The following is a 26,724-nucleotide window of genomic DNA, read 5'->3' on the forward strand; positions in this document are numbered from 1 at the left end:
CCAAACTGTTAATAAGGAATATTATTTGAGCGTTATGCGTCGTTTACGTGAAGCAATTCGTCTAAAAGGACCAGATTTATGGGCCAACAACTCTTGGTTTTTGTATCACGATAATGCACCGTCTCACACTGCACTCGTTCTTCGTGACCATTTCGCCAAAAATTCCACGCATATCGTTCCGCAACCACCGTATTCGCCTTATTTGGCTCCGTGTGACTTCTGGCTATTCCCAAAACTCAAGAGACCACTCCGGGGAACGCGTTTCAAGTCGATTGAGGAGATAAAAGCTGAATCGAAGAAGGTGCTGATGGATATATCGGAAATGGACTATTTGGCATGTTTCGGAGATTGGAAAAATCGTTAGCATAAGTGTATTTCATCGAGAGGGGATTATTTTGAAAGGGATGAAATTGATTTACAAGAATAAATAAAGATTTTTCATTTTACAACCAAATTCGCCTTACTTTTTGCCCACGGAGTATAAGTATATCTTTTATGCTTCATGAATAATCGCGGCTCCTTTTTTCTGACACAGACTGTATATCAATGTATGTGCACGTTTAAATTAGATAAATTGCTACATTCCTGAGAGTTGAGATAATTCAAATATTTAAATCAGTCGCCTTTGGTACTTTGCATAGATATAATCACGCAGCTAAATTAATTTCATATCCGCTTGGCCGCATTGATCAAGAAGTAGCAACGCCAAATAAGAAGCATAAAAAATATAAATAATAAAAATAGCATAGGGTGGCCGAATAAGGATACCATGAAAATAATTTAAAACAGAAGATGTAAGGAAGTTCTGACTTCGGTCCGGACCGAATTTAGGCTTGCTTTTAATTAATGGAATCAAATACACTCTTAGACAATGAGAGTTATACTACATAACAGCAGACGGGCAGATGCACAGACACGGCTAAATTAATTCCTCTCTCATTCTAGCATTTCTGTTTGCATATGTCAGTTTTTATCTCAACTCATTTATACTGCTACATACAACTTTTGTGTGAATAAAATTATAAGACCTTGGGCGCGGGCATAACAACAACGGGATAAAATATCAAATTTATTTTGGCTCTATTTAGAAGCTACCTCCATCCTATTATTTATGAAATAGCAACATCACTCAAATGGCAGCCGGGATTTCGTTGGCAGTGCTTCAAGCAGTAGCAGTAGTAATTTTTGATGACTACTATATGCGACGTTATTCCGACACTGGCGTCTCTAATGTGGGTATCGAGCTCAATTAAAGTGGTTGGCTTGTGAGCTTAGGCTACTCCAGAGAAATTAGTCTAGGGGTGTCCTGTCACATGATCGCGGGAGCCAAATTCGTAATTGACAAATTTGAGAGTTGCCTTGCTTGTATCAAATGTACTGCCGCCATTTTCAAACCATTGATTGAATATATCCATGTTGACAAATTTAGAAGCCAGAAAGTCGCTATATTCTATATTGCAAGGTGTCTTTCGAGAAAAAATAAGGTCCGATGATGCCGCCATGCTATAAACCGCAACAAATAGTCAATATTTGTGGATGCATTGATGCTTAGTTCAACACTTGCGTTCACTCCAATAAGGCCAATTTTGCTAGTTGACTTAGCTGCTGAACAGAATATGAGATAAAGATCGACCTCTCGACGAAGTTCACGTGAGGTACTTACAACTGCGCTAGAACTTCGACAACCTTTAAAAGGTAATAATTTGAAAAACTATCATTGTTATTTGAACACCCTTTGGATTAATATATGCAACGGTCACTTGAGTCATAAAAAATAGCTACATATAAATACAAACAAAACTATACAAAAAATACTTACAGAAGTAATCGTGAGTTGCATGTAGTTCAATTCTTTGCATTATTGGCAACGAAGCCAAATGCCGTTTTGTTGGATATGCGCTCACATGCACTATATGTATATTTAATGGGCGTATAAGCGTGCATGTGTTCCTGGTTAATTATGCTATATACAACGCAGCGACTGGCGCGGCCATGTCTAGCCCAATTACTACATACATACATACATACTTATCTATTTCGCTTCTAAACAAAAGCGCCTTTATATTTTTCCATCACATTTTTCCATTATTATCAGTGATTGAAAATTATCGTTGTTTTCTTAACTCGATACTCGTAGGAAAATAATTATTTCATGCCATATAAAATTCCATTAATTCTCTTACATATTTTCTCTCTGCTTGCAGGTGTCGGCCAGCGACCCAGACTGCGGTGTTAACGCTATAGTCAATTATACGCTGGGCGATAGTATCAAGCAGCTCGCCGAGTTCGAGGTACGCTCTGCAACGGGTGAGGTATGCATTGCCAACGAGCTGGACTATGAGAAGCGTAATTCGTACGAGTTTCCAGTAATAGCAACAGACAGAGGTGAGTGATATTGAGTGATTAAGAAAAATTATGATTTGTTTCTAGCAAACCTAATTCAATAATTAAAAAACATATTTTTATTGCAAGTGAAAACTACTCATTTTCATGCCCTTAATTCTTCGCTTTCTCTTCACTCTCTCTGTTTACCGCAGGTGGTCTCAGCACTATTGCTCGCGTTAAAATCCAGCTTACCGACGTCAATGATAATCGCCCTATTTTCTATCCGCGTGAGTACAACGTGTCACTACGCGAAACTGCCAGCGCCAGCGCCTCTGCTGCGCCCATTGTCGCCGTCGTTGCCACGGATGCCGATTCGGGGCGATTTGGCGCGGTGACCTATCGCATTGTCGCTGGCAACGAGGCGGGCATCTTTCGCATCGATCGCGCCACTGGCGAAATTTTCATCAATCGCCCAAATATGTTGTCAGTGCGCACACAAGCGATGCATGTGTTGAACATTAGCGCTAGCGATGGTGGTGGCTTGCGCACCTCGACGGATGCGTTCGTCTTTTTGAGCATCATTGACGCCACACAGCGGCCACCAATCTTTGAAAAGCCGCGTTACAGTTATCAAGTAAAGGAAGATGTGCCGCTTGGCACAGTAGTTGGTTCGGTGATGGCCACCAGCAGTGATGCAGGTAAGTTTTTGTGTACCTGAAACATTGAATTGAACGAAATGAGTTCGTTGCACAATTTTTTTTTTACTTCGAAAGATGGCGAAAAAAGTACCATGCACAGTTACGCATTTTATACAGAAAAGAAAAATATGCAAAACCCAGAACGACAACGTTTATTTATTAGTTCACTGATTTGGAAGTAAATATCTGCGCTTGTGATTGACAGCTCCGAAAATGTTTTTGTTCGGTTTTTTTTTTTTTCAATTTATTTTCTTTGACAATCAGGCTTACCTTTTCATTTCATTTAACTTTGTTGACTCATTCTACCTGTATTAAAAAATCTTGCTGGTATGCAGGCGCAAAAGGTTCATATACACAAAGGAGAGTGCACAGCCGTATAAAGCAACCTTAACTGCAAATAAAAAAATCCTACGCTCATTTAAATAAGCTGAGTTGGCAGTTCCAAAAAAGTTATACATGCAGCGGCATTTATTTATAAATCAAATATATATGCAAGTATTTAAAAATCACCAGGCTATACTCGTATGCATGTGTTCTCTATACAAATAATTGGGTGCATACAGGCATACGTATGGGTATGTTTGCAGTATACAAGTGTGTGTTCTGATTTTTCGGCAATATTGGGCTCGTTATTTTGCCATTCTTATGCACATATTTAGCGCATAAAATCAGTGTTCTTCAGCAACGCTGCACGGAAAGAAAACAACGACTGCAAAAGAGGTCTGCATTAACATCGTCATCGCCGTCAGCCGTCAGCAAAACACACAAAGCCCAGTTCATGATAAAACCTCTCACTCTATTCCTCCTACTACTACTTTATATCTTCTACTTCAGTTGTGAAGATTTCGAAGACCGAAACGCTTATGTGGACAAGTGATGAATGCAAAAATTCATATTTATTTTGATACTCTTCCAAGGTCCGTCGAAGTCTTGTCTGCAAAGACAATCAGTTTCTTTAACACATTGACGGACAGAAAAAATTTAAGTTAGCTGCAGCGAAAGTTCTGTTATGACATCTGAAATCTGAATACTTCGAATAAAAGTTATATGTAATCAATTTTTTTACCGTCCACGACCCTATTGATACAAACTTTCATCTGAGTTATGCTTCAAAAAATAATCATTTATAAAATAATCACTATTTAGACTCTTTAATGGCGGCCGCCGTAGCCAAATGGCTTGGTGCGTGATTACCATTCGAAATTCACAGGGAGAACGTTGGTTCGAATCTCGGTGAAACCAAAAATAATAAAAACATTTTTCTAATAGCGGTCGCCCCTCGACAGGCAATGGCAAACCTCCGAGTGTACTTCTGCCATGAAAAAACTCCTCATAAAAATACCTGCCGTTCGGAGTCGGCTTGAAACTGTAGGTCCCTCCATTTGTGGAACAACATCAAGACGCACACCGCAAATAGGAGGACTAGCTCGGCCAAACACCCAAAAAGGGTGTAGGCGCCAATTATATATGTATGTATATATAATGTAAAAATAGCACTTGGATGTTATCGTCAAAAAAAAAACTCAATTTAACGGATTTAATCTTTTGGCACCCACCAAATATTTTTTGTCTTATATCACTGCATAATAATAATTTTACGACTTTTCTACTATTTTAGTTAATTTAATTAATTAACATTTAATAGATTTTATTTTGTAACATTTAATAGATATTTTGAAGTTTTTGCCATATTTGACTGCTATTTTGTGACTTTTATTTTCTGATGAAATTTGATTAGTAGATAAATAGCATTCGATCGATAATTTCAAACATTTATTTTTCCAATTAAGAATCTTATACCAAAAAAGTAATCATATTTTCGATACGGCCAGACTATATTTCTAAGGTATGAAGAAATGTATAATACATACATACATCATTTGGAAGCTATTTTGATGCTGGAGGGAAGAAAATAAATACAATTTCCAATTAGTTCAAAGAAAGCGAATAAATCGATTCCAAAATGACACTAATCCAACTGCTAAACCATTTGACTCCTAAATGTATGCTTTATTATTGATACTGAGTTAAAGAAACGTGTTAAGCAACACCTTAAGAATAAGAATTAGATAAAGATTAATAGAAGGATGTGGACGAAGAAAAACATAAAATAAAGATATGAAAGTACCTAAGACGGTTAAAAAACCTAAAATAATATAAAAATTCTATACAAAAATAAATATAAATAGTACTTTTGTTGCTGTACAATTGTTATCGAGCTCATTTTATTCGCGAAATTTAAATCTAGAATTACTTAATTACTTAAATTCAAGAGCAAAGATTATTTTTAAGTGAAAAAAAGTAATAGAAATCACAGAAAAATTATCGAAAAAATTGAAACTCTTGGCTTGGATTACAAAAACGAAAACATATCACTTTAGTTTAAGCACTTAAGTCGACTCAGATAAAATAAAATATAAGGCAATATGAACACCCCTTTTAAGTGAGTTATTCATTTATTAGAAGCGTATAAAAATGTACTAGTTTACGCGCATAAATATATGTAGGTACATAAGTACCTATTCTCAACTAATAAACTTGAAAAATTGTATTTAATCACCTTTAAAAATTTACTTATGCATTTCCAAACTCTTTTTGCAGCCAATCGCAATGGTGTCCGTTATTCAATATATTCTGGCGATCCGGATAGTTACTTTAACATTGACACAGTAACTGGCAATATACGCATCGCAAATCCTTTAGATCACGAAACGAAGCCACAAATTCTGCTCAACATTCAAGCAATGAGCGGCGATCCTCCAGCTTATGGACATACACAAGTGAGTTTTCAGAAAAACAATTTTGGTAAAAAGTAGAAAAAATCAATTAAGTATTTTAAGAGCAAACCTATAAACCAAAAAAGTACTTTTAATGACTTAAATGTAGCAGCCACAATTTGTGTATAAATAATTTGGGAAATAATTGCATTTCAATTTTGCATTTTCGACTTCTTTCACCTTTTCGCCATACCTTTTATTTTAGGTATCTGAAGTTAGTAAAGGGTCCGCCATATAACTTTACAGAATTAAAAATGCTAAAAGAAGAAACTACTCAATATTTTTCCAAACTGTTTTTTTTTTTTGAAGTACAATCCTTCCGGTTAATGATGGAACGCAACTTCATTCATATGGCTGCCTCGGCTAGCCATGCACCATCCCATACGATCAGTCCACTTTTTCAACACATTTTCGATTGTATGCGGCTGTAATTCAGCTATGACATCGCGTATGTTGGTCTTCAGTGCATCAATTGTTGCTGGTTTGTTGGCATAACACTGGTCTTTGACGGCACCCCAAAGATAATAATCCAACGGCGTCAAATCGCTGCTCCGAGGCGGCCAAACGATATCAGAATTTTGGCTGATAATTCGATCTTCGAAGACAGTGCGCAAAAGATTGATCGTAGCATTCGCTGTGTGGCAAGTAGCGCCATCTTGTTGGAACCAAATGCCACCAATATCCTCCTCTTCAATTTTGCGGAACAAAAATTCGTTCAACATGGCCCAGTAACGCTCTCCATTGACGGTTACGGCCACTCCTTGCTCATTTTCGAAGAAAAATGGACCAATGATGCCTCTCGACCAAAATCCGCACCAAACAGTGACTCGTTGTGAATGCATCGGCTTTTCTTCGATGCATGCGGGTTTCTGAGCCCCAAATGCGGCAATTTTGCTTGTTAACATACCCGCCGAGATGGAAATGAGCTTCATCCGAAAAGATGATTTTTCGGTAAAAGTCTTCATCTTCTTCAAGTCGATCCCAAGCCCATGAAGCGTGGGTCCTTTGAGCGTATACACAACCATTTTCGTTCAGCGGAAGAATAAAACTAATTTTCTGTCAAATCAGATGACAGCTAAGTGTTACCATTCTTCAAATAATACCTAGTTCAAATCCGTAACTATAGATGACGGGCCCTGTATAAGTTAGAGAAGTTATAATTGAGCCCTGTTTTTTGAAAGTGGCGTAAGAATATAATTTACTATGAACTTTTTATTTATAAATATTTTCCAAAAACAAACTTGTTAAAATTTTCATTGTTTTTATCATTACAAATTTTCGTAGTTAATAAAGTTACAAATATAATTACTTTGAATAGGGCGTAAGTCCACTCAAAGATATACTACTACCGTTTAGTTAAAAATTGTACTCATAATTACTTACAATTTCTTTAGTGCATTTTTATATGCCCGGTAACATTGCAAATAACATAAACGTTTTTATAGTTCCCCGGAATTTCGGCTTTCGCCGTTTATTATAGAATATAAAGTCATCAGGAGTGCCCAAGAAATTGCTTAATGTAATTGTAACCACGCAACAACATGCAAAAGCCTACAGAGATATGAGTACGAAGAACGGCGTAGGAATTGTCTACCATAATTTTTTTATGTTCTGGGCACTCCTATCTACCAAATGACACCGATTTGGTAACTATCGAAAGGACTATAAGGAAAAAAGATTTAAACCATGGATTTATATCATCATAAATCCATATCGAAAATATAAAAAGTTTATTTTGCAAAAATAAAACAAGTAGACTTTGTTGCTAAAACAAAAGAAGTTGCGATTCTCAGAAGGCGAAAAAATATCAATGGTGAAGAAGTAAATTGATTGCAGATATTTTGGGTAATGTTTTAAAAAGCAAACCAATGTTCTATAAAACTTCATTTAGTGAAAATAGGAAATTTAAATAACTAAATTTATTTCTCTCACGAGGAAGACCACAGAACTTAGAAAATTAGTAGTAACACATTTATATCATCATTACAGACCAATCACATTCGAAAACTTTACAGGTATGATTGATTTATTACCATATATTCCTCCAACACATCATGACTATTTTCGAAAAGTTTATCGTAATGATGCAAAGACACAATTTAAACTCGGCAACTTTCATTTTAATCTCGTTACGTTTGATTTACATTACATAGTAATAAAATAATTATGAGTTTCAACGTTAGTTATCCTTCAGCAAATAGAGATATTAATAAATTTCTTTCACAGGTGAACATCGACGTCGAGGATGTAAATGACAATGCACCCGAATTCGAAACGAACTTGGTGCGCATATCCGTGCCGGAGAATGTTGACCTGGACATCCCTCTCTATGCCGCACATGCTCACGACAAAGACTCTGGCAAAAGTGGTGAGATTACCTATACTCTCCACATGCTGTCCGCCGATCACCATCATTCCATAAAACAGCAACAACAATACATTGGCAATACGAGTATTGCAACACAAGTCCCATCCTCTCGCCCAACACTAAACACCTTCGCTGGCACACCCACAGGAGCGTTAGCAATGCGCAATCGTATGGCAGGCGCAGGTACATCTGCATATGCCGCAGGTATTACCTCACTCTCCAACTCGCCCTTGGCTGCAGCGGTCACAGGCATATCTAGCGCTGTGAACCATATGACTGGTGTTGTTGCAGGACAGAATCTTTTCGCAATCGATGCACGCTCGGGCCACCTAACACTGTCACGACACCTCGACTATGAAACAATGCAGCGGCACGCGCTCATAGTGACGGCAACAGACGGCGGCGAGCCGCCCTTATCATCAAACCTCACCATACTGGTGGAAGTGCAGGATGTCAACGATAATGCACCGATGTTCGAACGCAGCGAATACTCAGTGAAGGTGTTGGAATCGTTGCCGATTAATTCGCAGGTAAGAATCGAGTCTACCAAATAACATACATCCAAAACCATTCTCACTCTCATAACGGCGCCTCAGGATGCTACGAGTAAATGGCCCGAAAGGCCGTAGTATACCGCATGTACTTACACTTTGCCGATCTTCTGTTAGTTGTGGGTATCTGTGTAATGCATTGACAGCTATGCTAATTTCACACATACCTATAAATTTAATTTGCATTAATTCGATTAACCGGCAGTAGAAGTCACGCGAGTTTGGCTACTAGTCAACTAGCATAAATATGTTGGCAAATACACGCACATACAAACAGAAGCATTTAACAGCTCACCAACATACATAGCGTATGCGTGTGCCTCTCTACAGAACCTATCTTTAGCTGGATGGACGCATTTCTTTTTCAATAATTCTATAGTGGCTAAACCAGTTTTCCTTGGATGCATTTCAAATCATTTTGTATCTATAAAATTATTCTTCAATTGTCAAACTACCTGCGTAACCGCATACCATTCCAGGCCAAGGAAAGCGCAAAAACTTTGTTTGCAAAACTTGGATATTGGAATTACTGCTACATGCTTTCGGAAGCGATTTTGTATAATTTATATAAGAAGTTTCGAATAAAATACTAAATATGGAAGAACTAGTAGGCCGGTTGCCGTAGCCGAATGGGTTGGTGCGTGACTACCATTCCGAATTAAGAGAGAACGGACGTTCGAATCTCGGTGAAACAACAAAATGAAGAAAACGTTTTTTCTAACAGCGGTCGCCCCTCGACAGGCAATGGCAAACCTCCGAGTATATTTCTACCATGAAAAAGCTCCTCATAAAAAATATCTGCCGTTCTAGCATTAGGTTAAAGAAGTCACACGACAGCGAGTCACCCTGTCTGGAACCTCGTTTGGTATCAAACGACTCGGGGAGGTCCTTCCCTCTAATGACGCTACTTGTATTGAGCAATGTAATTTTTCATATGCGTATTAGTTTTGCGGGGATGCCGAATTCAGACATCGCGACACATAGACAACTCCTTTCGAATTCGGCTTTGAGATCAACAAAAAGAGAATTTGTGCCGAATCTCCTTTTATGAGCCTTTTCCAAGACTTGGCGTGGTGTGAATATCTGGTCTGGTAGGTATATTATATAATATTATACACATTCGTTCTTGATGGGATTACCTTTTGCATTGATCGCGCTTAAATTTCAACGCGGAAGCCGCCAATTTTGAGTTTTAATTTTGTAATAAATTCATCAATAGCCTCTGTCAGAGCCTAAAAAATTAAAATGTATTGCTTACATACGTATTAGGCCGAGTCGATTTGTGGGGAGGCAAAAAAATCGCCCATTGCTCTGTGAAAATCATATTCTAGGGATCAAAATAAGAAACTTTGCCGAAGGAACCATACCTCTAAAACGAATTCTGATGTCCCCCAATTTGGGTCGAACTTTTTAGTTTCTTTTCTCATGTAAAGGCCAAAAATGGTGATATTTTGAAATGATTGTATAGGGAACCCCCCAGGGGAGTTCCAGGGGGTGTGCCACTGGCATGGGTGGATCGGCCGTCCAAAGTTAGTGGGGGTCGGTCATACATTTGGACTTGATTGGAGCACTCTAAATGGGTCAAAGTGGGATTTTTCGTTTGACCCAAATTGGGGGACATCAGAATTCGTTTTAGAGGTATGGTTCCTTCGGCAAAGTTTCTTATTTTGATCCCTAGAGTACGATTTTCACAGAGCAATGAGCGATTTTTATATCGACCCGCCCTAATACGTACATATATATTTATTTTATTTTATACTCATATGAGCAAATGTATCGTTTTGAATTGCCTCTGTAATCGAACGAAGAACTATGTGGCATTTTTACACAACAACAACTACAACTGTGGCATTTTCAAGTCAATCAAAGAGCCAATTCAAATCGGTGGAGAGTGATTTATGTGCGATTATGTGCAAGCGCCCACTTTTCCTTTTTTCACGCTAAATTCGCAAACAAAGATAATGCCACCTTTTTTTAAATAACAACCATGCCGTTTGCAAAAAACTAATCAGTTAAAAGGGGGCTCCGAAATTAATGATTTTTGCGGTAGCTATTTTCCTTTTTTAAGCGGCTAAGTGAACGTAAAGTTAAAGGCAGAAGGGATGCGCATGCATAATGATTATTTGCATTTATGCAAATTACGCTCGATGAAAAAACATACAAAGCAAAAATTTCCTAACAGTTGGTATTGTTAGTGCATACTTGTGGGTATGAGTAAATCCTTTTTTCATTATTTTCTACCTTTTTCATTTTTTAAAATACTTTTTCCACACTAATCCAAACATTACCGGGAGGCGCACTGGAAAGTTAACCTCAATTGCGGTCCGAGCAGAAAAATATACCAACGTTTTAGTCTTATTAGATAGTCAACTACCTTTCCTCGAATGGCTATTTTGGTCACTGCATGTTGGCTTGGAAGCAACATTGTTGCAGCAGCATCAAACGCCCACCAAAGCCACCAAAAATTTATGAACAGATCACATTTTCTCGGTCACCAGCTGACAAACAAACAAGCCACCGATAAAAATTGCCACAACAATGCATACACCATTTTGCCCCAGCTGCAACATACTAAATCCACAAAACGGGCCACACTCGCTCACGAGCAAATCGCTAAGATCTCGCGGAAAATCACATAGCAGTCGAAGACACGATTTTTATCGTGCAACAACGGCTGCTAGTTGCCACACAAATGGCTACAAAAACAACTGCAACAAAGGTAAAAACCAAGCACAGTCATGGGAGCTGTACCGTGCGGTCAATGGGTTAATTGCGATTTAAACTAGCAACAACAAGCTCAAACAGCCATGGCAAAAAGTAACCTCAACTACGAACAACATGAAATGCTATTGTGAGTGTGTAGCGGGACAATTTAAAAAATCACCCATACACCATTCACATACAAACTTATTTACAAACATACTTATGCATAGATTGTGGTAAAAATTAAAGTCAAGTGAAAAGCCATATCTGAATGGATAGTGAAAGTCCGCAAACCATTTAAAACATACAAATCCGTAATCAATTAATCTCAACTACTTCAGCTATTGTTGCATACCACTAATTAGCAATAAAAAACTTCCTCTCTTCTTCTTTCGCTACCCACAGATTCTTCAAGTGACAGCCATCGATCTGGACACCGGCAATAATGCGCGCATCACCTATCGCTTGGTAAGCAGCAACAACACCCAAGGCCTCAGCTCTGCCGGTAAACTACCAACGCCAACGCTACTGCACCCGAGCGGTGCTGGCTTTGGCGCTACAAAGCAAACTCTCTCCGCCGCCGACGCCGAGTTGGCACAACTCTTTGGCATTTTTCCCAACAGCGGTTGGCTGTATCTGCGCGGTCCTTTGGACCGTGAATCGCGTGATAGCTATGAGCTTACCGTTATGGCCAGCGATAATGGCACACCGGCTGCGCATGCGCGCGCACGTGTCATCGTTGAGGTGTTGGACGCCAACGATAATGATCCGCGCTTCCTGAGTGCCGCATATGAATTTGTCATCGAAGAGAATATGCGTCGCGGTGCACTGGTGGGAGTGGTGGGTGCCAGTGATTTGGATTTGGATGAGAATGCCGAGATACGCTACAGCTTGATACCATCCAATACGAGCTTTCAAGTGAATTCCGTTACAGGTGAGTGGTGACATATATACCCTTAGCTAATTAAACTTTATTTTTGCCTTCCGGCGATGAGCTGGAGTGAGTCTGGCAAAGCCCAGAGCCAAAGTAGTAAGAATCGTAATTTTTTTTTATTGGATATTGGACTTTTCCGGCATCAGCACCATAAATGTCACTTATAAGGCTTACATCTTAAACCTTCCAAATATAAAAGTTCTGACACCAGCACCTCTCGCTTGCATGGTTCTTTATTAACTATGGGAACATTTAAACATAAATTTTTGCGGACTGGGATGCATTATAAATTCTGTGTAGCTGTGTATAATTGTTCTCTCAAATGCTCCTCATGTCTCATCGTCTTTGCTGGACAAAAAAGTGCTAACTTCACGTAAGACCAGATTTCTATATAAGATTTCAGAAAGACAAGCAAAAATAATTAATAGATGAATCGGAAAGCACTGAAGGTTTTCCGCTACGTGGTTTCAGTGAGTCATGTTTCAGAATTTGTACATTATATTGAGCTACACTATGACAAGAGTGGTTTAAAGATGGTATTATATTACCCTTCAAACAAATTCTTGGATAGTTTTGTATTTGGTGAAGCCAGTTGCTTGTTACAATATTCCAACACAAAGGTAAAAAGAAAAAATTAGATGCATTCCTCAAATACCTTTACGACTAAGGTGCAGAGTCGGAGCAGACGGGAAAAACTCAGTACAGAATCGATTGTAATAGTAAAGCGATAGTTCCAACTATCTCTTCTGAGAATATGAGCGTCGAAGATAGGCGCGCTCTGATAAGCAAATCGTCGCAAATGCTGATAAAGTCAGGGAGATTACATTGCTTAGTAACTGAAGATTAGCCAGAAACCCGTTTGGAGCTATTTACATAAAGCTGGTCACAAGAGCAAATACGATGTATTGACGTATGCGGTTATTTGCTGAAATGTCTGCTATAACATTTATTAAGCTGAGATTAACATCCAAGAATGTTTTGGGTGAGACTGGAAGGGACCCAAAAACACTCAACTCGGCCGTCTACGTTCTAACTCTGGTCAGTTTGAAGAAAGCGACCAGATGCGGCCAGAATGGACATAACAAGTGGCGCTAAAGTAATCCTCCTATCAGAAAATGCTATAAATTTTGCGATTGGCCCCTAATGTCAGTTCTGTTTTGACATTTGTGTAGTAAACACATGCGAAATACACGTTAATAAACAATGTTACGCTACACTGCTCCAGAACGCGGAATATTGCTGACTATTTATTTGACCAATAATCGGTCGGGGACTTTGGCAAACGTGAATTTCGTCGCAGATTTCCTCGCTGTCCAACGCCTACTGGTGAATCACTGCGACGTTTAGCCGCTCGCCTCGAAGAGACTGGCACAACACGAGATGCTGCCAAGCGTGGCAGACCCCGGAGTAGCCGTTCTGCAGAGAATATTGCTGCTGTAGCCGAGGATGTCATGGAAGCGCCGTCGACATCAACCTGACGACGTGCCACGCGCCAATGGGTATCAGTCGACGGTCTTTACATCGAATTTTGGTACAAGATTTGAAGTTGTTTCCGTACAATGATGAATTGGGATTGGAAAACATGTGGTTCCAACAGGACGGTGCAACGGCACACACTGCACGTGCCACAACCGATATGCTGAAGGATGCATTTCCCGGGCGCCTAATCTCCCGTTTTGGCGATTTGCACTGGCCAGCAAGATCGCCTGATTTGACCGCTCCAGACTTCTTTTTGTGGGGCTTTTTGAAGTCGCGGGTTTATGTCAACAAGCCTCAGACTCTTGCAGCTCTTAAAGACAATATCCGTCAAGAATGTGAGGATCTATCGCCGGAAGTTTTGGCCAAAGTGATGGAAAATGCCATAAAAAGGGCTCAAATGGCAATCAACTGTGGCGGCGGCCATTTACATGACATCATATTCTCGACTTGATGTAAAAAAAATTCAAAGACCAAATAAAAATAATCCACAAGAAGAATCAAAGTTTTGCAGTTTTTTTTTAAATTACAGCCAAAAAACATCGCCAGGTTACTTTTGCGCCACCTTGTATAAGAAAGGTGTTTCATCTTAGCAAGACAACGCTAGACCTCAAACATTTTTAATGGCACGCAGAGGCCCCGAGAACTCACATGGGAGGGATCTTCTATCTCTTGCGACATATAGTCCTGATCCGATACCAAGCGATTATAACCGTTTGAAGTACAGTAGGTTCTGTTTTTATGCGGCTTTTTTTTATGCGGTTTTGAAATAGTGCGGTTTTTTTTTTAAATTACAAAATGCATGTCGACCTATCGGGAATAGTACATATAAACAAGATTCTAAACCAGCTAAGCAAACAACTCATCACAGATTGCATCAGAAATGCTAACACTACAAGTATGGAACCGCCTGCATCACCATCTAGATCAGACGTGTAAATTTCCTCAAGTGACGAAAGTGATTTTACGCCAAATCCTAAACGAACGCGCAACATGTGGGTATTGTCTGATTCTATTTCTGACTTAAATTTATTTTTCTATTCTGACATTTTTTTAATAAAGATATAATTTTGAAAAACACAATATTTTGTTTATGCGATTTTATTTAATTATTTCAGATTCATGCGGTCTATGGAACGTATCTATAGTTATAATATGGGACTAGTGCCCTTTTTTATGCGACTTTATTACATTATTTCAGATTTATGCGGTTCTTAGCACTTTTGAAACGTATCTATAGTTTTACTATAGAACTGGTAGCTATTTTTATGCTGTTTTTTTTATGCTGTTTCTTGCGGAACGTATCTACCGCATAAAAACAGAACCTACTGTATTTTAATTAGTTTTCCTGATAATACAAACCTGACCTCAGAAAGGCTTTTGCAAATTAGCTATAATAGTATAGCTTTGGCCACTAGGAACGAGGACTCCTCCTATCGCAGAACTATGAAATAAGGTTCCAAATGGAAAATGAATTGAAAATAAATATTGTTCATGACGACCAATGCAGTATTGATCAATGTAATGCATTCATAAGAATTTTTAGAGGAAGGATAATCCTTTCAACAACTGTAAGAATCACTATTTCCACCTGTTTATATAAAATGCACACATGCGGAAAAGCCATTTAATTCCCATCGCAGAAGCTGTGGCGACCTTCCAGAGAATGAGGCTGTTGAGCACTTTCTCTGTAAGTGACCTGGATTACCTGCTAGACGATTAAGGTCACTGGATGCTCCTTTCCTCGACAGCCCAGATCCCATTAATCTTCTCCATGGCATCAACAACTCTGACTGGCTGTAGATATCTACCGGTTGGAGGTCTCATAATGGTATCAAATCGTCGCTTTAGTGCTACTTGGGAAGTGACCGACTGGTACTGGTGTTCTACGGATAGTGGGAGATGAGGTTTGTGAGACCATCGCAACTAGAAAAAAATATTTCTTGCATTTATATGTTTCGAGTGCGCAATAAGTTCAGGCTTTGGGCTTGTATGCCCAATTTAAATTATCATTCTGGATCTTATTTGGAACGTTTTACATTCATTGAGTACAGCCTAGTATATGCTTTCCGGAATATTTATACGTTTGAAACGTAAATTTATTTCAACAATTATGTTTCTCCATGTGGGGTATGTGCACAAAGTATGTCTGCATAGTTATTTTTTGAACGATCATGTACATATGTATGTAGGTATATTCGTATATTTATCCATACTCGCAGTGGAAGTTAAGAATTTCCTTTGAACATAAATTAATGTCACTACAGTTCTGCAAAAAATCAAGAAAAATCGCCGCCACAACAAACTAACATTTCTAACATCTCCATCAACTGCATAGCAGCCCGCGCACTTGCAGCCATCATTCGAACTGCTGGGGGCAAATGCATTGGAATAGCCTAGCCCACGGCAAACGCCATACCCGCTGCTACTTTGAAGCCATAACAGCCCGCAGCAGTGCGTCGTAGAGCAGGCCAAGCCAGCAGACCGGCAACCATGTGCTAAGCCATGACCCATGGCCAGGCATTACTGTTCTACTTTTCAAAGTAGACAGTTTCGAGTTGGGCTCCTAAGCCATCAAATTGGCAGGTATACCATTGTCGTACTAGGTGAAAAAGCAAATTAATGTCGAGAGGAAAAGTTGAGAGAATTTGGCCAACTGGTGGGTCTAGCGGCATGGGTATTGCATTAGGCAAACCTGTTCGTTCATTGATGCCACAAAAACCGCTGATATTGTTGTTAATAAATAGCATAGCACTAGCCGCGCATCCGTCGCGTTGATCCGCTTTTTAGTTGGCGGATCAGTCGGCGTAGGCAATCAAATGATCTCCAGGTACACATTTTACCGATAGGCGCTACATTCGCTGACTTTTACTGCACCATCAGCAGCAGCCTGAGCCTAAGCCTCATCTTTCTATTACATTGCTGCCGTTTAATATCAACTGCTACGAAGATCGCACTGTGGCATAGTCCCCAACGTTGGTGCTCTTTGCATTACTACACGTACATGGCTGGCTGGATGAATAGATGGATGGCAGACTAGCCATTAGTGTGCGCGCAACAACAGTTTTAACACTGTCAGCTCATCCGTCAATGGCATGTCAACTGGTTGACATTTTGTGGCCACTGTGTGTGCGGCAGCAGAATGTTGTCTTCCAATGCATTTATACTCGTACAAGCATGTGTGCATATGTGAGATGTATAGTACTGTGGCACAGATCAGGAGCTTAGCTGTTATTTAAATTAAATATGCAAATCGAGTGGTGCTGCTAATCCTGTAAACCAGGTGCTCGTATGTACCTAAGTGTAACCCAGACTTCTTCGACGCTGTATCTACTGCGCGTGCGCTTCGCGGTACTCTATTTCGAGAGCAGCTGCCAGTATCATTACCATGGCCCCATAAGAAATAGTTTGCTTTGGCATAAGGCATGGTAACAGGAAAGTTGGTTACATATATTAGTAAGTGTGCACATAGTATGCACTCACGTGATTAAAAGTCGGTTGATGTGCCAATAAACGGCATTTTCCGCATTGCTTATAACGCTCCGACTCTAATGTGGCTGCGAGAAGGATTGCGCATAAGAATTTTAACACAACCATGCACCAGCACCACCACCATACTCTACATTGTGGCAACGTGTGCAGTGCGTGCGAATAGGCTGCAAACGCTATCTCATGCGGATGTTATTTTCAATTACTTTGTTGAGATAATTGAGAATATTCAGAACAGTTCGAGTAGATGTGAATATTGTGCTCGTAAATCATAACGAAAATTAAGTAGATGACAAGTAAAGCAGTTGACATGACTTCTTGGAATGTGCCATATATACAAGAATGATGGAAACAAGATTGCGCCCATCAGAAAACGCGTGACGTCACGATTGCCAAGTTGTGCAGTGTTGCCAACCATGTGCTCTTCACAATAAATTTAATGCTTTTTTATACCCAAAATGCGAAAATTTTTAAGTTTGGTGTTTGTTTCTTTTTATTTTTAATTTAAAGCTACCGAAATGTAAGTTTAAAAAAACTGTATTATTAAACAAAAGAATGTTAAAAAGGGCACGCTGAGCAGATTTTAAAGCTAGTGCAAATTTGTTGATTTTTATAAAGTTTGATATTTTGAAAGTGCAAAATTCAATTTTAAGTTAATGCAAGAATATTAAATGTTCTTCTCTCAACTCTTCTTAACATTGAAAACTTTTTTACACATTTTAAAAAGCGTTTGAATTTACTGAATGCGAATTAAAACCATAGAGATGTAATCATTTCGTCCGCTCCTCAATCTTTAGTGGGACATAGAGCATCAAGAGTTGTATTCACAGTAAAAATAAACCAGAAAATACTGAAAAAACCATAACGACATTTTTACAAAGAGAGTACCTTATTTTGTTACATAACCTGAAATATAGCAAATAACTCGTTCCCTTAACAAACGAGTTTCTTTTAACAAAAAATTCATAAATTATTTTGTACATATCCATAACACATTTATTGAAAAAAAAAACCCACATTTTAAAGACAATTTGTCACGCATACAAAGTTCTTTAAGTAATTCAATAAAAATTTGGTATTTTATTTTCTTTAAATGGGCATTTGAGTGCGTTTTTATATCCAAAGCTAGGCAACACTGCAGTAGCGAGAGAGAGATGCAAGCAGAAGGACTCCAAACACAACTGCAATCGCGGGCAATGTGACCAGATGTTAAAAAAAGCAAGGTTAAATAAAACTGAGTGAATTATTTAACTAATTTTTAAAAAATGTATATTTTACAAAATTATAAACATTACTTTTAATTAGAACAGGCCAGAAAAATTAAATGAAGAAAGAACTATAACTCCGAGACTAAAAACAACAAAATGCTAAATTAAGTTACGAAAATGGAAAACCTGGCCATACTGGAGCTAAACGACGTAACTCATTGTTAAATTCGCTGAGAGGAAAGTAACGGTACCACGATAGGCGCCATCTCATTATTCTTTCCATCATGCCATATATACATACATACATGCGTACATATACCATACTAGTGTAGAACCTATGAAGGAAGCGGGTTTACCCCTATTGGTGCCAGCTCACTTGCTGTATAGAAAATATCAACTCTGAATGTAGCTCCTACTAAACTTTCTAAATTTTACTTAAATAACTAAAATAATTGAAATTTTTGCCAGCTCAGTATTCACTTTTAACCCATCATCATTTAATAGAAGCATTTTACGAATGGTATATTAATTTATAATCTGTCCTGAAACGATAAATCTTTTCAAATACGTAGAAGGAAAGAACGACTCTATGCGTACATGATAGTAATACAATCGGTGGTCTGCCATTGCTTGCAGAGGCAGGATGGGTATTAAGAACCGGTATCAAGTTCAAAATGAGGAAACGTAAAGTTATATTCAAATTAGAAATTAATTTTAAATTAGAAAAAGTATATTACATAAATAAAAAATGAGGAAATGTTTCAAAATAATGATATAATGAGTTTTTCTTTCAGTAAAAAAAAAATGAGGAAAGAAGTTACAATCTTTATTCCATACGTATGTGTGTAACATATTTGTTATAGGTCATTATTTCCTAATGTCAAATCCAATAGAGCCAATTTGGTCTAAAGTTGAATAGGAAGTAAACGCAAAATGGTGTGTACCCAATGTTCGATCCTCGGACACTGCGAAGAGCGTATTTCAATATTTGGAAATTACTGAAAAAATTATTCAAATACAAAAAATGCCGAAACCGTCCAACATTGAGAAAGTGCGAGGAGGGCACTACCAACAGTTGGCTACCACATTTTTCTACCCACACGCAAGACTCTGTTCGGCAGCAAAACGTCCTAGCGTCGGCGGAGAGGAACAGTTTGAGCCTTCCATCCTACAGCTGTTTATGTTAATTTCTTCCTAGCGTTTCCGTGTCAGTATAAACTGTATTGTATTTTTTTTTTTGTTTTTTGGCGGGACATACTAGCAAGACACAATTAAATACAATGTACTGCACTCGGGTTCGCTTTTTAATTTTCTTTAAATCTACTCGACCTCCGAAGTAATGTATGTCTAGGCAAGAGGACGCGATAAATTTGATTAGTCGAGAGCCCGTCCATTGCACTTGCTGCTGCCCCAGATTGTATGCTCGGCATTAGCATCGCAGCATAGGATAAGGCCCAGATTGCGCCGCTCACAGAACCTCACGAGATTAGTGGCCTTCCCAGGTGGTGGCTCTTCCAGAGCATCATAAGACTTCGACCATCCGCGTCTACCTCTATAACACACCTCAGCCGCTACCAGGCCTTGGCAACAGAATTGCTCAAGACTCGTCATAGTGAGGTGGGATAGTACTATAAGACCGGTGCTAGGTCTACTCGAACTCCTGTCATATAATAACGTGGCCCCTTTCAACGTGCTTAAGCCATGGAGGTGCCCCCAAAGACCCAGGGCTCTTGCACTGTTGTTATATGGGGAAATGTGTGCAGCTGGATTAGCCTTCTACTTCGTAGTGCGGTCGCGGCTTTGGAATGCTGCAAGGTAATCTGTGTCACCGTCAAGGGACGGTAGCTACAGGAACCGTCCGAGCCAATCATTTGGGAAAGACGTGAAAACTGACTGCCCCAAAGAAGGGACTCTGATGGTTCCGGTACCGTGAGCCAATGACATCAACACTGACCTCCTCCACTCGCACCACAAGAGCAGCCCCTTCCTTTCTTTTCCGGTTTTTGCTCTAGGACTCGCCAAAGCCTCATGCTGGTGCCCGGATTGTGGGCACGTATACAGGATAGGACATCCGCCGTAAACAGATCTGGATCCGGAATCTAGCAGATGGCCTTCCTGAGGGGTACACTCTCTTCCCTGTAGACCGCGAAACGATTGGTCTCAATGGGGGCACGTTATTGACCACGGTCCTGATCCACTCGAAGTTGGCCAGAGACACGCACATCACCCTTATGGTGCCATGGCTTGTCTAATAACCCTTCGCGTTGGCTTCAGGACCGGAGGCAAAAAGCTGACGCATCAGGCGACTTTTGCAGTATTTGTTTCTGCATCCGTCAGCTGATGGTCAGGCCCCAGTTTTCCAATCACAGCCACAGGTCCAGCAGCTTTCTAGCTATAGGATAGCTTGGCCGCACCCTTGGATGTGCTTGGGCGAAGGTCCAACTCCCCACCCTCTACTGACGGAAATTTCGCCGGGCAGGTAGCAGTGCTGGACTGAGGTCTACGAGACAATTTGAGAGCGCTTGTGCCCCCCGAGGATTCGGTAGCTTCCGTGGGTGTCACTTCCGCCGCAAAAGAGCCGGCAGAGCCACATGAGGATTTCTCCCTCATGAGCCTTGCCAGCCACTTTCTTCTCTCCCTCCTTGCCACGCTCTTCGATTTCCCGGCTTCTTTGAGTGGTCGTGCTGTCAACGAAAAGACCTCACAACTCAGGTCCTCCGAAACTGGGAAACGTTTTTCAGACTCTGAAGAAGAGGAGATTGCGATAGCACCCCCGTCTCCTCCAGGATGCGCTCTCGCTCATAGAGCTAAGATACTTGGGTAACGCTTGGGGCCTTCAGAATCCATGCCCCTGCCGCCGAAGCGGGTGTATTGCCACTTCTGTGGATTCCACCTGGAGTATTATCCTCTATGTTGTCCATTACCAAGGATGGTTTTATTTCGGACTCCTCCCTAGCCAGTTTGGTCCGCGGATGGCACCCTGATTCTATGCCAACTTTGAGTCATCACACGAGTGTGATGGCAGGGCTTCCCTACCCAACAGCTGGGACGCGCCCGATAGGAGATCAGGCAAATCCTCACGAGAGTTTATTTGTATGCTGGTATTAACAAATAGCAGCTCAAACTCTTGCTAACTACAATTTTGCTATTATTTACTTGCAGTTTTTAGATATTTCATGTGCATGATGCATGTATTCTGTGTGCTTTTTGTTGTTGTTGTTGTCATTGGCATTTTGCTAACCATAAATCTTTACTATGACGGGGAGTGATAACTTAAATCTGTAAGTCAAAACATTTTCAACTCTTAGCTTCATTGTCCCCAATACGACTGATCGAATAACCAAAGGCTCTCCAACTACCAACACAACCGCCGTTCAACGCGTAGTCGACCATTCACCCGTTCGGTCATGTTCGTACTGCCCAACGTCGTTTAATTTGTCTAATTTCCGGTTGATTGAATAGTCTGGCAAACAAACTAGCGGTTGGAATTTGATACAATTTGGTTTTCATAAAAAATGTTTATGTCTCATGGCACCTGGGCAAGGGAAACAATTGCATAGAGATGCAGAGAAGGGAAGAGCTATGCGATTTGACATAGAATAAATCATGCGATGACCGCTGGCGCTTTTGGCGGCGCTTAATTGAAAGGACAGTACTTTCTCAATAGTTTACTCGAATCGTTAATTTTGATTTACTTTATTACAATAAATAGAAAGGAAAAAAAATCCAACGCCTCTGTACTACTTATATACACATTCATGAAACTCAGTTTTTGTATAGTTACCTCGCTTCCTTTTTCATAAATTAAATTAATTCTCATGATTTTTTTAAATATTTCCAGGCGAGATCACCACCCGCGAACCGCTCGATCGCGAATTGCGCGCCGTTTACGACCTGGTGGCGGAGGCACGCGATCAAGGCACCCCCTATCGCAGTGCGCGCGTTCCCGTCAAAGTGCATATCACCGATGTCAACGACAATGCGCCGGACATGGTCGATCCACAGGAGGATGTGGTCAGCGTACGCGAGGAGCAGCCGCCCGGCACTGAAGTAGTGCGCATTCGTGCCGTCGATCGTGATAACGGTCAGAATGCATCGATCACCTACTCGATACTGAAAGGTCGTGATTCGGATGGTTACGGGCTGTTCAGCATTGATGCGGCGACGGGTGTAATTCGCACACGAGTCGTGCTGGATCATGAGGATCGAAGTATTTATCGTTTAGCAGTGGCAGCCAAAGACGGTGGCAATCCACCCATGCAGTCGATACGTTTGTTGCGCGTTGAGGTGTTGGATTTGAATGACAATCGGCCGACGTTCACTAGCTCCAGCTTAGTGTTTCGGGTAAGTGAAAAAAAACAAAGAAACAAAACAAAAAAGAAATAGATTAACAGAGAAATAAGAAGCAAAAACAGAGTTTGCAGCAAATCGTTGCATGGGTGCTCAATCTTTTGTGCGACTCACATGAGAAGAAACTTAGAAAACATTTATCTCGACACTTTTTATAATAAGGAAGCAGTTGTAAGTGTTTGTGTGATAGGGTGATCCTTTTAACTAAAATCAAAATTACGGATATGTGTAAGATACAGAATATCACAAAACTTTGCAATCAGCTATCCCAAAATGCCCTTCAATCTAACAATCAAAGAATCATCCGCCATATTGGAAACGCCATTTTTATTTTCTTAGCTGATTTAAGACTCATATTTAACGATGCCAAGAACCACATGGCCTCTTTACAAAACAGCATGTGCGTCTGCTTCACTTCAGTGTTCAGGATTACTGTGAGGAAATTTTTCATCTTGACGTCTGAGAAAAATCAAATTCTAGGGGAAAATCTAATTTGACTTGTATGAAATAGCGATGCGCAATGGCAAAGTAAAAGTTTCAAGTTTTATATTAATACGAATTCTTAGTCGTGGCTAATATGAATTCTAGCGATATATTAAGTCATAAAGACCCTGTTTCATGTCCTTTTCCAGAATTTATGGAAGGTTTTTAAAATTTACTGCAAATTAAAAAAAAAATTATATTCATGCGGGCTTTTAAGACCGCCAGGTAAATTTGTTTTATATAAAAGAGTTGTAAAATGAATTTTAGAATTAATAAAAATATGAAAAGCGCAATAAAGTAGTAGGGACCCAGTTGAAACTCTCTCAATATGTTGAACCTGGTGTTCGCAAAGTTTAATCACTCTTTATTTCAGTCCATGAACAATAATTCTCAAAGACTACCCCCTTTTATATAATCTTCAAGTTCAATTTATTGCTGCTCCGAGTGCTATTAGGTTGAAGGAGGTTGACCTCTGAAGGCAAGCTCCCATAGGACATGATAACATTCTGAGGCAGATTTCTCCTTCCTTCCCTCCATCCGCAAACTGAGTTTTAAGGGTTATGGCGGGATTGGAAAGAGAGGAGAGTCCACACGGAAATAGGTACCTCTGTTTTCACTGACTGATCCAAGTTGAAATCTGGAGTGGTAGCGGGGGTATTCTCTAAATCAACCAATATTTCAGTCTCCTTTAAGCTGCCAAAAACTCGTATTGTTTTTTAAGCAGAGGTCTTCGCGACTCTGCAGGCATGCGAAATGCTTAGAGATCGCTGTTGGAAGAGAAACATACCTTTTCCGATAGTCAAGCTGCGATCAAAGCCCTGCCTCCTGTAAGAAGGAGATGAAACGTCAGGAACGCGCAGGAAACATTGTTCTTATTTGGGTTTTGGGGTATAGGAACATAGAGGGAACTAAAATTACCAATGAGTGGTCGACAGAACCGGTTTCAGTTGTCCCCATCTCAGACATCGGTGCCCCTCTCAGATGCGCAAGACAGATGGAATTCTTCTGGTGCTATCTCAAAAACAGTTTGATCTCAGTACGACTAAAGCACGACGGTTAAAGCGCTAGGGATCTCCCGCCAGACAGACACGTAAAAAATTCAAAACGCCTGATTAGGTTTTGGCTACAAGAAGCTTGAAAAACAGCTTTATTTCGAAAACACAAACAGGTTTGTTTCACTTGTTTTCTACATACCAATTCTCCAAAATAACTTCACTCCAAGTAACTGATTTAAATTGCAGACAATATCTGATTTCCAGTTCACTTCATTTATGTTAATCCTTCAAATCAGCTTACATTTTCCATATTGTGACTACTCTTTTAGTCATTGCCGTGCACGTAAATGCTTCTACCATAGGTTGCCAACACCTGGCCTCATTTGCTTACCACAATCCCTACCAACTATCAGCAGCAGCTCCCGTACACCCCACTTCACAGCCGCTAATACAAGTTCTTGGAAAATCCGCTTATTTCACGCTTGTAACTTCTAGTCCTATTTTTATGCAGACACATATGCATACATGCATACAAGTTTATGCATAGATACATATGCATATAAACAAATACATGCAAATGCCCTTATTGCGTTGAACCAAAAGACGTGTATGAGATAGACAGCCGGCAAAGTTAAATTTTAGGCATCTGCAGCCTTTTTCAGTTCGTTTAGGAAAATTCGTGATGTGGAAGTTTACTCGTTTGTTTTCTTTGTTTTTGCAATTTTTTGCTTACTTTTCCGCCTTTGTTATTACGCTTGTAAAACTGACAATGAGCGGCATTTGTAAGGCTTGTTTGCCGACACCCCCGTCATGCCTCACACCTCTCCTATGCCAACAGCCGTGTCCAGCTACCAAGTCTAGTGAATGTGTTAAAGGTGTGTAAGTGTCGCCGCTCTTTAACGGCTCCTTTTACTCAAAGTTCCAAGTCATTTCACTCTTTTTGTAACATTCTGTAAGTTACGATGATTTGTAGCGTCACGTGACAAAAGCTAAAAACACGATTTGCCTACTAAAAAATCATTTTTTTTTGTAAATTGAATTGAAAAACAAATGGCATGAAGAAGCAGCCAAGCATTGAGGCATCGAAATATCAGTAAAGGCGCATCGCTTGTTGAAGAAAACTTAAAGATTTTGTGTGGAATTTATTTTATTCCATCTCACTGACACTATGCCATGTTTTTTTTTCCTTTTTCGTACTTTGCAAGGCGTGGGAGCAAACGTCGAGATTTATTTATTTCAAAATATCCGCAACTGCAGTCTGTCAGCAAGAACCTAGGCATAAAACTTCTTCAAGCTTGTTAAATAACCTTTTTCATAGCAGTTGGTAATAATCACCTACAGTAGGACAGTGATAATAAGATTAAATTTTCTTAAGTAGGCAGCGTTGGGCTTGTTTTAGAGAGCTACTCATAATTATAGCACTTATAGGGTAATGATTTTTTCATTTTGACATTTTTCAAAGCTTGCTGTAAAGATAAAACACACGTAATTTGTTAGTCTAATATTTGTTTTACATAACATTAAGTGCGAAAGTAACCTCATTTCCTTGAAGACAACACTGCCCCTTAGGTTCATAAAGAGATACGTGACGTTTGTGGTATTGCATGCTTGCGAAGATTTCTCACTCATAGATCTTGAATGTTCCAATCGGCACATCAAGTCGATAATAACCAAATTAAAGCTATAATTGAATCGGATCATCAAGTAACTACTTAAAGTAACTACTTAAGAATCCGACGAATGTGGAATCGTGAAGTTCCCAGAAAGGTGTCGAACGGCCACCGAAATTACTATTAGTTCACTGAGTTCAGTCCAGTATTAACATAGTGTTAAGAACTACTCCAAAATCAAGTCTATAAAATTTAATTTTTATATTATATATTTTCGAAACACAAGCAAGTCCTTAACTATCAAGTATGTCTTTAACTAGCGCTAACGGGCAAACGACCATACCCTGGACTACGAACATCTAGAAAAACTGGTGTACACTAATGGCATCGCCCTCCTTGCTATCAAAAGGTCGGACCTGTAAAATAATATAGACATTCTCACTGCACAGGCAAGCGAAGTTGGCTGCAAATAAATGTAAACAAAGCCGAATTAATCTCGAACTGCTTAGAGAATGAGTTCACCATGGGCTTTCCTCCGTCATTCAACCACAGGAAATATTTTTGTTATCTCAAGAGCAAAATAACACCAAGAAGACGCGCGGTAGTTTAGCACAATTAATCGACATATAGCCTTCAAAATCCTTATCAGCCAAGACCAAGCGTCAGATCTTCAGTCCCAATCTAAAATTCATGGTACTATATGGATCCTGGGCGCTATCTGTACCGATTCGGGAACTGTATACTTTTGTCAACGCCT

General features: G+C 39.7%; 1 protein-coding gene across 1 annotated transcript in view; it reads left to right on the forward strand.

Moving 5' to 3' along the window:
• LOC129248801 (protein dachsous) overlaps window positions 1-26,724 on the forward strand; it is a 195,026-nt gene that overhangs the window by 132,027 nt on the left and 36,275 nt on the right. Inside the window, exons 2-7 of the mRNA XM_054888416.1 lie at window positions 2,205-2,385; window positions 2,538-3,023; window positions 5,625-5,803; window positions 8,027-8,698; window positions 11,828-12,356; window positions 22,371-22,873. Coding sequence (XP_054744391.1) covers window positions 2,205-2,385; window positions 2,538-3,023; window positions 5,625-5,803; window positions 8,027-8,698; window positions 11,828-12,356; window positions 22,371-22,873 — 2,550 coding nt within the window. The remainder of the gene's footprint in view (window positions 1-2,204; window positions 2,386-2,537; window positions 3,024-5,624; window positions 5,804-8,026; window positions 8,699-11,827; window positions 12,357-22,370; window positions 22,874-26,724) is intronic.

Source organism: Anastrepha obliqua, chromosome 5, assembly GCF_027943255.1.
Source record: "Anastrepha obliqua isolate idAnaObli1 chromosome 5, idAnaObli1_1.0, whole genome shotgun sequence".
Lineage (NCBI taxonomy): Eukaryota > Metazoa > Arthropoda > Insecta > Diptera > Tephritidae > Anastrepha > Anastrepha obliqua.